This window comes from Cryptomeria japonica, chromosome 6, assembly GCF_030272615.1.
Source record: "Cryptomeria japonica chromosome 6, Sugi_1.0, whole genome shotgun sequence".
In the NCBI taxonomy this organism is placed as follows: Eukaryota; Viridiplantae; Streptophyta; class Pinopsida; order Cupressales; family Cupressaceae; genus Cryptomeria; species Cryptomeria japonica.
This window is the reverse complement of record NC_081410.1, coordinates 18,826,710-18,844,791: the sequence shown is the minus strand read 5'-3', so window position 1 is coordinate 18,844,791 and position 18,082 is coordinate 18,826,710. Positions and strand designations below refer to the sequence as shown.

Sequence of the window (18,082 nt, the reverse complement as noted above, 5' to 3'; positions counted from 1 at the left end):
ACCACTACTTTGAGGAAGCATGGGTCAATCTCTTTGACCAAGTGGAAATGTTAGTACAACCACCTTTAGATGAGGAATAGTGGGAGATAGAATCTAAAGATTCATTATTTCCTACAAGAGTAACCTTCAAGGCATTGGGGGATTATTGATTGAAGAAGAATTGGTGATTGAAAGATCCTAGCCTAAAACACCTAGGTCAATAGTGTACAAAAGAAAACCTAAAGGCAATTCAAGTGTGTAGAATGCTGAAGCAAAATGTGTTGAGGATTATCATGTGACTGAAAGTGCAAGATAAGCACTTTAAGTGTTTGAATCAAATCTCCTTGGCAGGGTCCAAGAATTGAAGTTGCATAAAATAAAAAATGAAAAATATTGTGACTTCACCATCAAGTCCCAAGATTGAGAGGTCAAAGCTGCCCAAATTCATTGGTAATGGGTTAGAAGATGCATAAAACAATATGGGAATGAACCAAGATGATAGTGTACTGGCTTTATTCCTTCCTAGCCTCCTTAAAGGGTATAGTGATTGACTAGTACACAAATCGAACGGACTTTGAAAAATGTATGGGAAAGATTGAAGAAAGATTTTGAAGAGGAGTTAAAGTTACTTCAGGATGATGATGAAATCATAACTAAAAATATACAATATTAAGCAAGTCAAACACGAGAATGTTAGAACCTATAATCATAGGCTCAAGGAACTCCTTGTAAAACTAGACAAGGAATTGGGCAATAGCCTCAAGAAGAGATGGTTCATCTAAGGTCTCATTTCTACACTATTGAAAAAGAGAATGTAGTATCACCCTCTTCCTACATAGAAGCCTATAATCAAGCAATGGATATATAGAGAGAGGGCAAAATGCTCTCTCCCATGACAATAGAAAAATAGAGGAAGACAAAAGTGTTAGAATCTAAACTAGATCTACTACTAGAACCTAGTGCATAGAAGGTGTAGACACATATAATTTGTCATCCTAATTGGTTTTTATCCCGGGTGGATCCATTTCATTTTCACACTATTCCATCTATTATCATTAATATTATTATTTATCATTTATCCATTATTTATTCACTAATATTATTATATATCATTATTCATTTACCCATTAATTTTATCATTAGTTCATTAACACCATTATAAATCATTACCATTTATTCATTATTAATATTATTATCTCATATTCCATTTATCCATTATTAATATTATTATCTCATATTCCATTTATCATTTAATAATAATATTATTATTATTTATCCAGTTTTACAAATATATGCATAAACCTTTGCACCATTCATTTATACTTTCTCCTCTACCCTCTTGCATTCACCACACGCATGTGGGACAAACACTTACAAATTTCAAAATCATCTTTTGTCCCACATTCAACCTACGACTTGGATCCACCTTGAGGACATCTATAAAAACCCTACCCCTCTTTCATTTGGGACCATCTAGCAATCTAGCACTTAGTTTATTTTTGGCATTCTCGCATTTCTATTATCTTGCATTTAGCTTTTTCTAGTTTGCTCACCATTTGCATTTCATCTTCAAAATTGTAATGTCCCCTTTTCTAGGTGACATGAGATGAGCAGGGGTTGACCTACCATTCGAGTTCCCGTAGGTCAACGACATGGTTAGGGGACTCATTCTGAGGGTCATGGAGCTTTGCAGGGGCTCTGTGAGCTGTTTCGGACCTTCGGATGAGGTCTCCTATTTTTTAGGGAGAATAGGCAGTTGACTGAATGACCACCTGGGGGACCAAGGAGCAGAGCAGGATCCTTTTGAGTAGTTACAGGTGTTTGAAGAGAGGTTCCTACTTTTTAGGGAGATTCCCTACCTTTTAGGAGGTTGTGGCAGTTTCCATATTTGAGGTTCCACGGGACCATACTATGGTTTCAGTTTCAGGAAGATTGGGTGTGTTTCCTAGTTTCTAGGAGCATCCCTAGATTTTAGGGATGGGACTGCTAGTTAGCTCAGCTTTTCCGGCATCGGTCACAGATAGGTGACAAAGTTATATTCATGATTGTTTGGTTATTTTGGGCTGTTATTGGATATCTAGATATATTTTAATATTTTAAATATTTCCTAAGTTAGCGTTTAAATAAATTAAAATAAGGCTATGTATTTAGACATTTCAGAGTAATAAGGGGTTGATGCCTATGTGTTATAGCTCGTTGGAAAGGTCTTGAACTTTGCTACATGATTCTCACTTTCCGGAGTCTTTTTGGATGTCTGACGCTATTTATTTGCAATTTAGTGTTATTTTCCTCTAGTTGATGCCATAATTAGAAAATAACACTCTTTTCATAATGCGCCAACTTTACTCCCTTTTAGGGTTTGGCTTGGAAAGGAAAGGAGATATAAGGAGATGAAGACCTAATTGTTCATTATCTTTTTACACAATCAAACTTATTTTGTGAATTTGCTTTGAGTGAGTGTTTTTTCATTTGGGACACAAACCCCAAGATCTGGACTGGCTGGGACGTAGCCCTCAACAGTTATTGGCATTGGATTCTTCAGGCAGAGTGCATAGTTGACAGAGATTGAGTATGCCATTCTTCATTGTGGATTCAGGCTACAGAGTAAGGGTTTCAGCATGGCAGATTGATTCTTCAGCTTGGGCGTGATCCTTGCAGCCTTAGGGCTGCCATTTGCAGCAGGTACATCCCACATGGAATGTAAGGAATGCATGTATTCAGCCGTAGAGGTATTCTTGATTCATGATATCTAATTTTGTGAAGAACTTGGAAGTTGCAGGTCTGCAATTTACAACAGCAAGCAGGTTTGAGATGGAAACCTCAGATTTGGTCTTCAGGAGGACGGAATCCCTTCTATAGGAGGCACGTGGAACACATCAAAAGCTTGTTTCAGGCATATTGAGGGTCATTTCAACAAGCAAACTCAGTAATCATTAGCAGCAAGGTCATTACATCAGATCTGAGCAAGAATACATTCAGTTTCAGTGCATTACTTATTTCTTTTGGCAGTTGTACTGTTTCCCAAGGGGGCCGTACCATTACAGATGACTGTGGAGTGATAATAAATAAAATGGAGGGTTTTAACTCCATTTCTTGTTCTTAACTTCATTGTTAGGATCAGCAAGGACTGTGTAGAAGAAATCACAGTCATCAGGCTTGAATTGAGATCAGGGTGAGCAAAGCAGTGAGGATTTAAGGCTAAAATTGTATAATTTTGCCTAGCAGAATTTGGATTTCTAGCTAGTAATGGGATTTTTGGCCCAATTTATTATTGGTAATTCATTTGGAGGTAGTATAAGTGTATTGGTACATCTAGACTGCCCTTGTACCTTCAACTCATGCCTGTATCCATTTTTGGATAGCAAATCAGCAACAAACCCTAGTGCTGGATCCGTGGTATGTTTCTAATTGTTTTGGTGAATGTATCTTCACTCCTAGTTGAATGTAATCTGCTGTCATAAATAAAATCAGAAGCTGATATCTTATTTTGTTTATTTGTTTGGTCCTCAGCCTTCGTTTCTTAAATTGTATGGCCATTGGCAAACGGATTCAACTTACATTGACATACACTATGGATATGTTGATTCTATTTATGCTTCATATGCACCTCTAATTTCTTTCATTAGTTCTTTGCTAGTGGGAAGCATTAGCATTAATGTTTTACTTCATATATAGCACAGTCACAAATTTGGATAACCTTATTTAATGTTACTTAATGCTTGCTTTCTTTGTCGTCCGGAAGACAACGTTTCTTTGGAGGGATGATGTAGTCAGCATCTAATTATGTTTTGCTCATATGATTATAGCCAATTATGTATTAATCATTTGTCGGCTTCCAGGTATTATAGGAGTTAGTTGATAATGGTGGTGTTTTGCTTGACAATTGTTGAGTCATTTAAATAACCTTTGTGTAGGAAAGGTAGTTTGACCCTTGTCCGACCATCTTTAGTCTACTTCTGTAATAACTTCATTTGCGGATAAAGATACACTATACTCCTCTATCTGGTATGTATTGTTATTTTGTTATTAATTCAAGCATTGATTTTATTAGATAGAATATTAGATAGAAGAGCAAAAAGGTGTTTCCATTGCTGGCGAAGAAAGAGAGGAGTCAAATGAGACTCTCATTCCATTGATGGTGTGTAGAATCATTTGGGGATTGTTGTGTGGTTGCAGCAGGTTGCCTTCTGGTTGGAGGAATGATCGGGTATTTTTTAATTTGGAGTTTGGAGGCAATAATCCTTCTAGCTGTTTTATGAATAGCTTGGGCAGTTTGGCAATCGCCTAGTTGTTGGGTAGAATAGTGGGTAGTCTATTTTCGCATAGGGTGTGTTGATTGTTGTCCATTCTCTTATTATAGCATGGGTTGTTTTAGGTCTGCATTGATGTCATTGGCAGTTTAAAGGTGTAGGGAGTTGGTAGTTGCCATGAAGATGCTCTTGTATTTGCCCGTAAGGCATAATACTCTTGTAATGGCTGTCATATAGTGGCATGAGGAGTTCTTACTCATGCTTCTTGGAGTTTTTCCCATTGAAGGGTTTTCTCTAGCAGTATGCTTTGTGTTGCAATGTTTGGTTCGTTTCCACATTTTAATGTGTAGTTCTCTATTTACTAAATTGCAATTGCCTTTGCTGGTTAGGTTTGAATGAGTGTAGAAAAATTTGGACATTTGTTTATTCACATGTTAATGATTGGTGCTTGTGGAATATCTTCCTTAGTTTATGGATCAGATTGGTATTAGAGCCTGGCCCAGCTGGGCAATTCTTCTTGGTTGGGAGGCAGTGTTGAAATTGGTCCTCGTGGCCAGAGGAAGGATATTTGAGTAGGCTTTTTGTTTGGGTTTCTGGACATCTTTTGTGTGCAGAATTTTTTGATTGTTTCGCTGAGAGTGTAGGGTTTTGGAGGTTGGATGCATTGATGGAAGAGTTGCAAAAAATGTTTCAATAACATGTAGTTTGTGGGCGACAGGATTTGAGAGTAGTACTGTGCACACTTGTGTTTCAAAAGTTATCCGAGAAGATGGACAGAGTGAGCCATTGCAGGAGATGTATTTGGCAAACTTGGTGAATGTAACTTTAAGCATTTTGTTGGGCCATGTTGTTTGGAGCTGCCAATGTGATGGGCACTCTAGTTCAATTCTTATACTTCCATTATTGATGGTAGCATTTTTATGCTAGTTGAGGGTGTCTTTTATGTAACCTTTTTGCAAGATTGTAATGGGAAAATGATTGTGTTTGATGGTGCTGGTTGTGTTAGTACAATTGGTTTCCTCTTTGTGAAGGTCATAGTGGTTGCATTGGTACAGTTAGTTTTCTCTTTGTGAAGGGCATAGTTGTTGCATCTTGTGATGTTGTAGTAATTCCATGAAGAGCAAAGAAGATAGAATGTGAGATCTGCAAAGTTTGCATATTCAGAGAAGGCAATGATAGTTCCTTGTGAAGAACACACAAGCAATACTTAAAATTCCAGAGACAAATATAAAACATAAAAGATAAATCAGAAAAGACCAGACACCAAAGTTTCTCGTGGAAAGCCCTTTCGGGCAAAAAACCACAGTAAATCAAACTCTTATTAATCTTCAAAATGGGCACCAACCCAACAATACATGAGTGAGCTTCAACTCACAAAGGGCACCAACCCTTTCAAAACACCAACTTAACAATTCTGAAGCACCAACTTCACACAGTAAATCAGAAGTACCAACTTCAATTTTATTGGATATCTGATAGAGTCTGTTAATCAGTCTGTCTTCAGATTCATGTCACAGGTTCAAAAAAAAATTACCTGACAAAGTAGACTTATTTCTCGAGATTTTTTTTTTCATATGAAAACTCCCAGCTTGAGAAGGCACACAGTAGCACACCCATCACAGGCCATACGAAAGAACTAATTTCAGTTACATACTGCAATAATCAGGAATTCAATACACCACAAAAATTAAGCTCCATCTCCTTCAGCTGACTCACCACATTTTTAGAATAGTAATAGCGTGGACATGTGATCAGATCAGCAGCATACACACAAAAATCGTCTCAACCTAAAAACAAAACCTTTTCTCAAAAAAAAAATCAAAAAAATCCGCTAAGTATCAAAAGGAAACAAAAATCGAATGGCATCAAAACTTGCTCATTCAAAGCACTCTTCAAATCCCTGACTAGCAACGGCTCTGCCAGAAAAACTTTAATACAAACAGCACTTCATACTATTAATTCCGCATGACCTCCAACCTGTCCTCCACGGAAGACACAACCGACTAATTACAAAAAGAAGTATCGGGTCTTCTTTTAAAAAAAAAAATTCACTCAGCCATACACAAAAGAGAAAACACCTAAGCAATATGGAGTCATGCCTATTTTAAAAACGATTCCCTCAGATTTTTACATGCTCCAATCCTTGTTCATGTCTTTCTAAAAAAGTGTCTTCATGCCATAATACATGTTGAAGAAATTGAAGTCAGGTGTTATTTCTGACCTTTTCAAATCACATTAAAAAAAATCGGTGAATTAAATTCCTCCCAAAAAGAGCTCCACGACTTCAAAAAAATAAAACTTCATCTCCAAAAAAAAGAGACTCCATAAATTCCACTTCCATCCCCCACGACTTCGTCAGAAATAATATTAATCAAGCACTCAGTAAAAAATATGACGGCAGCCATAAAGACAGTCTAACGCATTCCATAAGTTTGTGTTGTTCAAAAGATTCTTGAATGACTGATATCAATCTGCAATCGACCAATTACTGAAGCAAATTCATAATCAAACTTGCACACACTGAACAAGGGCATAAAATAATACAATGAATACTCCCCCCGAGTAATACAATCCTTGAGTGGAGTGAAACCACTCCTAGTTGCTGTCTTAACTTTTCAAAAGTATCTCTACGCAAGGGCTTAGTAAAAACATATGCAAGCTGATCCTTAGTAGAAACATATTCGAGCTTTACTTGCTGATCACTGACTTGTTCATGCAAAAAATGACACTTAATTGGAATGTGCTTAGTTCTAGAGTGCAAAATGGGATTTTTAGATATGTTAATAGCACTCGTGTTATCACACAAAATAGAAATGCGATGATTGAAATCCTACCTTGAAGTCTTTTAAAATTTGCTTCATCCAAAGAACCTATGTGCAGCAAGACACTGCTGCTATATATTCCACTTCAGTAGTTGTAAGAGAAATAGAAGCTTGCTTTTTAATGTGCCACCCCAATCTATATCTGTGTATGCTGTAAGTAGGAAATCATTTCCACTTGGATACCAAAGGCCATACTCCATAGTACTTTTAAGATACTTGAAAATCCTTTTGACGGCAAGAACATGTGTCTCCTTAGGGGCAGCCTGAAATCTTGCAATATATCCTACAACCTGCATTATATCAAGTCTAGTAGTTGTAACATACAACAAACTACCAATCATAGAGCTGTAAAGAGTTTGATTAGCATCTGATAATTCATCATCCTTATTGAGTTTATGTAATATTCCGTCTATTGTGTTCATATATATATATATACGTATTTGTTCATTTTACGGATTACTTTAATCATTTCAGTACATTATTATTATTATTTCCAAATTAATATTAAAGAGTTATCCACAATTTATTATTAATATCCTTATTTATTAATATTTGTATTTAATATCTTTGTTTAATATAAATTGCATCGATGTTAGTTCACAAACACTGATCTGCATTAAGGGTTAATACGTTGAATTGGAGGGACATGACCCAAGGAACACCTGTCCAAGGAATTGTGTCCCCTTGGAAGAGACATAGCAAATCGATGGTTTAAATACCATTGACCCCCTCCCTTGCTGCAGGATATAACACACACCCAGGAGAATAAGATAAGAGACACACGGGAAAATAGGATGAGGAACATGAAAGGATAAGGTAAGGAAATAGGAAGGGAAAGAAAGAAACTAGCAGTCACTAAGGCTGATAAACATTACCAGTATGAGGTTTGTTTACAACATCGCATGCTACTGTTTAATACAATTTAGCATTGCTAATACAATTTAATAGGGTTAGTTTGATATTGTTAATACAATGGATACTAATAATACATTTTAATATTATTAAATTATTAATACAATTAATGTAACAGTCATTAACAATTGATTCTAAATTCATATAAGAGACATAAGAATATAAAACAATACTGCATGTACTACTAAATTAAGGAAACATAAAGGGGAAATTAATATGAATTTAATATTAGACAAAGCTGTTAACATTTAAGCACTATCAATATTGATAATATTCATAATGCTTGAGGATCGTGATGTATAATTTGTATGCTTTATCATTGTTTGCAATTGTGATAGAAGGGGCACAATAGGGGGAACGGTGAGAGATTCCTCACTAGGCACAACACCTCGTAAAGATGGTCAAGGACCATCAGTTAAGGACCACATGAGACCAAGGAGGATAAGGTCCTAACCTTGGGCCTAGGGTTGAGGGTCAAAGACACCCTATTGTAGCTTCACTACTATCTCCACATGGATCATTTGTTGAAGTGAATCAATCATAAGAGATGAGAGGTTGATATGATGGAGGGGAACGATGTAAAGCCCTCATTAGGTACGCCACCTCATGATGATGGTTAAGGACCATCGGTTACGGACCACATGAGGCCACAAAGGATAAAGTCTTCTTGTTGGGCCTAGGGTACAGGATGCTTGGGGCACCTCATCATGTCTTCTAACTCAACCCTCGTTATGGTCGAGTTTCCATGTAATTGTTGATATTGGTTGTGTAAATCAATATATACATATATCCTAAAGCATTGTTGTCTAATCTCATTGCGAGTTTCAAAAAAATGGGTTTATCTTATCTTATTCTTAAATGAAAATTATTTTCCTAATTATGTTTGCCTTTGTTCATTCTGGATTTGTGAATTTAGGGTAAAGTAGAAGGTGATCCCAAAAAGGGGACATGACAGTTTACAACTAGTCACCATAGGAGTGCTAACAAGAATACATTCTTCCATTTTGAACTTCTTCAACATCTCTCTAATATATTTAGTCTGAGAAATAAATATACCTTCCTTGGATTGATGAATTTGCAGCCCAAGGAAAAATGACAGCTCTCCCAACATTAATATTTCAAACTCCATCTTCATATTAGTTGCAAAGACTTCACACATTTGCACACAATCACTTCGAAAAATTAAATCATCAACATAAACAATTGCAATCAGCATATGTTTACCTTCCTCTTTGATATATAAGTTGCTGTCCGCAATATCTCTTCTAAACCCTTGCTAAAGCAAATAACTATTCAGTCTGTCATACCAAGCACGAGGTGCTTGTTTGAGGCCATAAAGTGCTTTTTTCAGCTTGCACACATAATCATGATTCTTTGACAAAATAAAACCATCAGGCTGTTCTACATATATCTCTTCATTTAAGTCACCATTCAAAAAGATAGATTTAACATCCATTTGAAAAACTTTAAAACCTTTAAAAGAGGCAAAAGCTAAGAACATTCTAATAGCCTCTAATCTAGCAACTGGTTCAAAGGTTTCATCGAAAGCTATACCTTCAACTTGAGCATAACCCTTACACACTAATCTTGCCTTGTTTCTCACCACTTGGCCATCCTCATTCAGTTTGTTCTTGAAGACCCACTTTGTGCCAATTACATTCTTGTCTTTAGGCCTTGGGACAAGTTCCCAAGTTTCACTCTTATGGATCTGATCTAACTCTTCTTTCATGGTTGCAACCAAAGATTTATCTTTTGCTGCCTCTTCAAAAGTCTTTGGTTCAATTATGAACAACAATGAAATATCATCATCTTCATAGTAATTAACATTCCTTCTTGATGTTCTAGGTCTGTGTTCTAGGTCTGTCCTCTTGCATAATCTGATTAATAGAATGGTTCTTTTCAACGAATCTTGATGTAGTCTTGAGAGATGTTTAGTTTGTAGTTTTGTTTCTGTCATGTGAAGTTGTAGGACCAATTGATGCATCTGCTGTACTAGACTAATTGTTTGTTGTTCCACCCTCAAAATGTGTACTAGCACCTTCATTTTGATTGTTATTGGGAGTGTTTCCAATATTGTTGCTTCTTGTTCCAACTTGTGGATTGGTGAGAATTTGTTGACCAACATTTTCAGCTTCATCACTCTGCAAGCTATCATCACAACTTTGCAATCTCTTAGAAGAATCAACAATCTCATGAATTTTCACATTAGTGTTTTCAACTATCTTATACAACCTCTTATTAAAACATTTGTAAGCTTTACCTTTTGAGGTATATCCTAGAAAAATACTCTCATCTGCTCTATAGGATCAAATTTGCCTAAATTATCCTCATCTCTCTTAATAAAACAAGGGCCGCCAAAGATCTTAAAATACTTAAGAGTTGCCGCCCTACCATTCTATAATTCATACGATGACTTCTTGTGCTTTGCCCTTACCAAACTTTTGTTCTGAATATAGATAGCTGCATGAACTGCTTCTTTCCAAAAGCAATCACTTATCTTAGATTCATTCATCATGCTTCTAGCCATCTCTTGAACTGATCTATTCTTTCTCTCAACCACACCATTTTGTTGAGGTGTCCTAGTAGTTGAAAATTGTCTCTTAATGCCATACTTCTAACAAAAACTCACAAACTCATTAGAGGTAAACTCACCTCCGTTGTCTGATCGCAGGCACTTGATTTTCAATCTCTTCTCATTTTTAACCAAAGCTTTGAAGGCTTTTGATTTTTCCTTCAAAAAGGCAATCCAAGTCTAGTCATCAATTAATACATAAAGTATCTCTCACCTTGCATGCATGCAGTACTTGTTGGTCTGCACAAATCAGTATGAACCACCTCTAGAGGCATGCGTTTGAATACTCCTTTGCTTTAAAACTCCTACAGATTCGTTTACCCAATTGACAATCTTTACACGCTATGTCAAATGGTTTAGTGAGTTTTGGCAAGTCTCTCACCACTTCCTTCTTGCTGATTTGAACAAGGCTGTCAAAATTTATATGACCAAGTCTCCTGTGCCACAACCAAGATTCATCAAGTACACTCAAACAACAAATTTCGCTTTTAGCATCTTCAAGAATATATAAGTTATTCCTTGCCTTATTGGCTTCAGCAATATGAACACTATCTTTACTAATCTTGCAACAATCAGAACTGAATGTTAAACTATGACCTTGATCACACAATTGACTGACACTGAGTAGATTATGTTTCAACCCTTCTACAAACAACAATTCTCAACTTTAGTCTTACCATCACTCAATATGAGTGTACCTTACCACCATTAGATTTCTTGAGAGTTAAGAACTTGCTCTCTTCTCTGGTTATCCACATACCAAATATCTCTTTCATTATGTGCAAGAAGAGTTGTTTGCACAATCAAAGACTTAGTTTCAGCCTCTTTCTTTTTCTTCCTCCAAAACTTTGGTTTCCTTTGTATTGTTCTTAACATCCGTCTTTGGAAAATCTGCCCTGCCATTCTTACAAAATCTTGCATTGTGCCCAATGTTCTTACATTTATAGCAAACATAATTATAATATTATTACATTTATAGTAAACATAATTATAATCTCTCAGAGGAGCAAAATAGTTCTTGTTTGCAAAATTGAAATATTTTCTAAAAGACATCCTATGATTAGCTGCCTTGTGTCCAAAATAGTTACAAGCAAAACAGTAACTATGAAAGAATGAATATGTAGACCTGGTTAAGTGTGCTTGTCTAGCACTGAAAGGATTCTTGAAAGCATTATTTCTGGTTTTGAAAATGAAAACCTTGAGCTTTCACCATTAGAAGTTTGTTGTTCTACCTTCAATCTTTGACCTTCTTCAAGGCCAACTCCACCCTTCTTTGAGGGCTGTTCTTGAGAAGCTAACAGATTGTACAATGAAAGTGAACCTTTTTGAATTATCTCTTCTTGGTTTAGCAATGTAGATTATTTCTCTATCTTCATAAGAAAAGCAATCTCAACTTCAAGTTTTTCACAACTTTCAGCCTTGACTTTAATCTGATTTTCCAATTCCTCTTCAAGTTTCTTAGCCTCATCAATCTGAAATTTCAGATCATTTATTTGTTTCTTTGCATCTTCAAGAGCTTGTGATCTTCTGACTTTTTCTTCAGTTTCTTCTTTGAGTAGCAACTTCAGATTTAGGTTTTTCTTCTTTTAAGACTTTTGATTTCACTAAGAGTACTTAACAATTCTTGTTTAAGGTCCACTTCTGCATCTTCTTGATTTTCAATTTGAGATTCTTCTAAAGCCATAAACAAAATCTCATCACTCAGAGATTTTTCATCACTTCCTTTACAAGAATCACTTTCCTTCTTTGAATATAGACTCTTTTTGGATTTCCATGTCTTCTTGTCCTTTCCCCTGAACTTCTTTTTGTAGAACTTTGGCTTCTTTTCATTACCGATGTCTTCAACATTCTCATAAGGACATTTAGCTGCAAAGTGTCCAACCTGTCCACAGTTAAAGCACTTGAGAGGCATCTTCTTCTTTTGTTTGCGGAATTCCTTTACCCTTTTCATGAACAAAGCTTCCTTTGAATCTGAATCATCATCCAAACTATCACTTTATACTTGCTCCTTTTGTTTACCTTTCTTTGAAGCTTTGAAAGCGGTCTTTTTTTATTATGTTTCTGTGTTTGTCCTCATCGCATATGCTGTCAATATACCATGGAGTTTGTCGATTGACATTTTATCAAGATCAATGTAATAAACCTTGCTACAATTTTATATCAGATTTACAAATTTCTAATAACCCAACTCAGATTTACAGTTTGCAACCAAACGAGGAAATCTGGTATGCTGAAAATTGCACCAATGAACTTATAAACACTTAAAATCCTCATAAACATAAGAAGAAGATTCTACAAAAGTTTTGGCATTATAACAGCATGCAAATGTATTTTTGTGACTGTCTACAAATCTACCATGAAGCATTACAAAATAGACTCTAGAAATGGAGCTCAAAGCGTCACAAATCCACTACCAAATCCAAAATACTCTCCAAACTCCTCACACTTACCACAATAGAAAGATGCATGAAATAAATGTCTAACACAGCCAAGAACAACAATATATGCTGTTATTACTAGCAATACAAATCTGACTGAGAAACTACAACACACTATTTATTACAACCCCTGTCAAATCAACACACAAAGTCTCTTTGAAGCACAATTGCAACCCCTGGATGTGATTGCCACTGGAGACTTGTAAACACACTGCCTGCAAGCCTCTATCCCCTTGGTTTATCAGCCTGGAAGATCACTCCTTCAATGATTTCTCAGCCGCTGAAGAAGAACAACATTCTGTTAAAATCATAAGATAGAATGAATCCAAATCAAATCGAAATCACTATAAAAGGCACAATATTCAAAAAAGCACTTTTGGGCACCAAAATCCCCATGCCAAAGAGGAAGGAATCTTGCATTTCAAAAGTTGTAACTGCCTTTCCAAAAATGCATCTCCACTTCCACCAGTTGAATAGAAATTGCCATTTTATCCAACTTCTTCATTTGAACTCAAGAAGACTGATAACTGCTAATTTTGAGATTCTCGAAACCCCCTTGTCAGTTTTGGCTTCAATTAATTTAAAATGCCATTTAATAATTTGACATTAAAATCTGATTTGATTTTTTTTCCATTTAGAACTTTATTTCCCAATTGTTCACAAGACTTGACTTACTAATTTTGGACAAACCGGCCTACTATAAATAGTAAGTTTTATTTTTGAGAAGGGGACATGACAATTAACCATCTCCTCTATGGCTGAGATCTTGGCATCAAATCTTAAAAGTAAAAACCTTAAGATTTTCTGAATAACTAGACTATCATCAACCTTCTCACCAAGACCTTTTAGAGAATTCACAACTTCATCTACTCTCAGAAAGTATGGTGTAACATTCTCATCTTCTTTCATTTTCAGACTTTCAAACTGCATTCTATGAGTCTGAAGCTTGGATTTCTTCACTTTTTCATCTCCTTCGTAAGCATTTTTAAGCTTATCCCACATAGCTTGAGCACTATCATAGAGCATAACTTTTACAAAATTTGATTATGATAATCCACACAAAATGGCATTCATAGCCTTTGCATTGCATTCGAAGGCTTTCTTTTCATCAGCAGTAGATGGAGGATCCCAATGAGGTGTGTAGCCCAACACAACATTGTTCCAAACATCAATTCCAAGTGACATCAGATATGCACTCATCCTAACACATCAGGAGGCATAATTAGAACCATCAAACAAACGATCCCTATTCATTGGTAGTCCTTCTAGAGCATTCATTTTACAATCAAACAGAAACAACCTTCAAGCTTTTAAGCTTTTGAAGAAGGTACTGGCTCTGATACCAATTGAAGAACACACAAGCAATGCTGAGAGGTGGGTGGAGAGAGAGAGGGGGGGGTGAATCAATATTGCATGAAATTAAAACTTAAAATTCCAAAGACAAACATAAAACATAAAAGATAAATCAGAGAAGACCAAACTCCAAATTTTCTTGTGGAAAACACTTTCAGGCAAAAATCCACGGTAAATCAGCCTTTTATTAATCTTCAAAATGGGCACCAACCCTACTTGAGTGAGCTTCAACTTACAAAGGGCACCAACCCTTTCAAAACACCAACTTAACAATTCTGAAGCACCAACTTCACACAGTAAATCAGAAGCACCAACTTCAATTTTATTGGATATCTGATTGAGTCTGTTAATCAGTCTGCCTTCGGATTCATGTCACAGGTTCAAAACAAAATTGCTTGACATTGTAGACTAATTTCTCGAGATTTTTTTTTTCATACGAAAACTCCCAGCTTTTGAGAAGGCACACGGTAGCACACCCATCACAGGCCATACGAAAGAACCAATTTCAGTTACATACTGTAGTAATCAGGAATTCAATACACCACAAAAATTATAAGCTCTGTCCTGTTCAGCTGAATCACCATGTTTTCAGAATAATAATAGTGTGGACATATGATCAGATCAGCAGTGTACACACAAAAATCGTCTCAACCTAAAAACAAAACCTTTTCTAAAAAAAAATAAAAAATCCACTAAGGTATCAAAAGGAAACAATAATCGAATCCCTGACTAGCAATGGCTCTGCCAGAAAAACTAAAATACAAACAGCGCTTCACAACCTCTAACCTGTCCTCCACGAAAGACACAGCCGACTAATTACAAAAAGAAGTATCGGGTCTTCTTTTTAAAAAAAAATTTCACTCAGCCATACACAAAAGAAAAGAACACCTAGGCGATATGGAGTCCTACCTATAAAAAAATGATTCCCTCAGATTTTTACATGCTCCAATCCCTGTTCGTGTCTTTCTTAAAAAACATCTTCATGCCACAATATTTGTTGAAGAAATTGAAGGCAGGCGTTATTTCTGACCTTTCCAAATTGCATACAAAAAAAAAATCAGTGAATTAAATTCCTCCCAAAAAGAGCTCCATGACTTCAGAAAAATAAAAACTGTCTCCAAAAAAAACGACTCCATAAATTCCACTTCCAGCCCACAGGACTTCCCTGTCAGAAAAATATATGATGGCAGCCATAAAAACAGTTCAACGCATTCCATAAGTTTGTGTTCAAAAGATTCTTGAATATGCGTGATTCGGTGATTCCCCTTTTTTAAAAAAACAATAAAAAAAAAGTCGCTGATAGATTAGAATAGTCAGATGATGATGTGGCATAGGTTCTGAGTCTTCTGACTCAGCTGCTGATTATTAACAGGTAGGCAAACACCTTGCTCAAACTGACACAACCAGCTGTTGTAGACAGCCAACCAACTCAACAAGGCAAGCACGCAGGTCAAGTAACCAAGCAGGCCCCTCAAGCAGCTTAAGCTAAAAACTTCAACTTAAATCTTTGACATCAATGACGAAAAACTTCAACGGCTTGGTTGCTCTGTGGCCAATAAGTTCAACTTGCTTGGAGGTAAGGGACAATAGGTTCAAGAATGCTTCTGAGAGTTTCAGTTTTGCTCAAATGATGCTTGGTCCAGTCAAGGTGGGCAGGTCACCATGTTTTGGTTATTTGATGTTTGAAGGATGAGTGGCTTGGATGTTGCCAAGCATTATTGAGGATTCTTGTGTAGGGTTTTCCTCAGCTTCTGCCCATTGTTCATGAACTTTTGGGTACAAATGCTTCCTAAATGGGAAGATGTGATTTGAAAATTTAGGCAAAATTGATTGGCTCTTAGTTGCTACACAAGGAGAGGTCTCATTTACTATGTAAAGTATCCTAGTTGTGCAAAGTAGCTTAGTTGCTACCCAACATATCTCAGTTGCTGAGCAACCTTTGTTAGTTGTTGTGCAAAGGTTTTTATTTTAGTCAGTGTGCTAGAATGCCATTGTTGGCAGGCTAAGCATTTCTGAGTTGTGGCTGTTTGTATAACTTGGGTTGTGCCAGTTCGTGATTGTTGGCAGTTTGTTACTATCCAGTTAGTGCACCAGTTTAAGCCTATTTCTTCGTCTTCAATAGCTAGACATTTTAGGAGCATGTCTCAGATGAGATTTATGTTCCTCCTTTTGGAAGGTATCTCTCAACAAATTAAATTATATCCGAGTAGTGTCTTTAATTTGATTTTAGAGGATCCATTTTCCTGTATGTACTTTCAAGAAATAATTTGCACAAACTAGATAAGTTAGTGTACCATTTTAAGCCTATTTCTTCGTCTTCAATAGCTAGACATTTGAGGAGCATGTCTCAGATTTGAGATTTTTGTTCCTCACTTCGGAAGGTATCTGTAAACAAATTAATTTAGATCTGAGTAGTGTTTCTAATTTGATTTTAGAGGATCCATGCTCCTGTAGTACTTTCAAGAAATAATTTGCATAAACTAGATACAATTGTTCTGCTCAAGAAATGCCATAATCCTACATAAAATTGTATTGCAAATTCAATCTATTATGTCCTAGACTGCAAATTCAATCTATTATGTCCTAGACATTACATATCTTCTTTTGACAATCAATATACTTAGGCACAGCTTTCTTTGTCAAGATGAATATGGGCGGGCACATACATTTGATTTGTACATCTAGTTGTGAATTCAAGCATTGAATTTCTTTACGGTATTATTAATGTATTTGTTTTGTAATTTTTCCATGTTGCATTGGTATGATTAGATGGTTGGTTTTTTGCTTAAATTGAATGATATGTTAAATGAGAACTAGAATATCATAAAATTTAATTTTTGATATTATATTTCTAACTTGAATTTGCATTGTATCTCAATTGCTATTACATATCATACAAGCATTCCAAAGAAATTTTATTTGAATTTTTGTTTTGTGCAGTTAACAAGCAGTTGAATGACAAAGAACGAGTGGCTGCTGCCTTGGAGAACCCCAATCTTCTGCAACTTGTTGATGAGTGTCTTGAGTCAAACGAACTGTGAATAAAGCAACTGTATTGTAGAAACTTGGCAGCTTTCCTTAAACAGTCTCTAGCTTGTCATGGATTAAAACAAATGATCCAATCCAGTTTATCGATTGCTCCTTGGATGGTTGCTGTCCGTTGTATAACAGATATGACATGAGGTTCTTATATATGTTTGTTAAAAATAATTCTATTTATGATTTGTTATTTTTATTTGTACAAGTTACCAAGTTTATGTTGACCTGGTCAAAAGCTTCGGTTCAAGCCAAACTTTTTGGGGTTGGCCAAGCTTGTTTAGACCAAATCCAAAACGAATGGATGAGGCCCTATGGGACCCAATGCTTAGAATATAAATTAAATATCAGTAATAAAAATAGAGAAGAATGAAAAAAATCTTTCTAGTATTTTTATTTAATTAACTACTTTCATATAAGTAGACCATGCATCTTTCTTAGTGACTTACAGTCTTATCCTAACGTCCAAGCCTTTCAAACTTTTTGAAGACGAAACCTAGGCAACCTTGTTCTATGGTTGGCCTGCATTAAAGAGCTCTAGTGTCTTGGTGATATTGACTTTGTTCAAATTGTGTTTGATTGCCTGCATAACAGTTGTCGGAGCAAATGGTATGAGCTCATGGGTAGCCTTGGGAGTATGTTACCTTTCGACGAGCTGATCTTTTTAAGGATCACCGTGAAAGCTTTGTTTCAACTTTTGAACCTAGATATTGCAAGAGA

The 18,082-nt window shown here is 36.0% G+C and overlaps 1 protein-coding gene across 1 annotated transcript in view; it reads left to right on the top strand.

Annotated features, from left to right (window-relative positions):
* Window positions 1-17,752, top strand: part of LOC131048031 (protein AE7-like 1) — an 85,284-nt gene extending 67,532 nt beyond the window's left edge. Inside the window, exon 5 of the mRNA XM_059207098.1 lies at window positions 17,267-17,752. Within this exon, the coding sequence (XP_059063081.1) occupies window positions 17,267-17,367 (101 nt within the window). The 3' untranslated portion in view covers window positions 17,368-17,752. The remainder of the gene's footprint in view (window positions 1-17,266) is intronic.
* The last annotated feature ends 330 nt before the right edge of the window (window positions 17,753-18,082 follow it).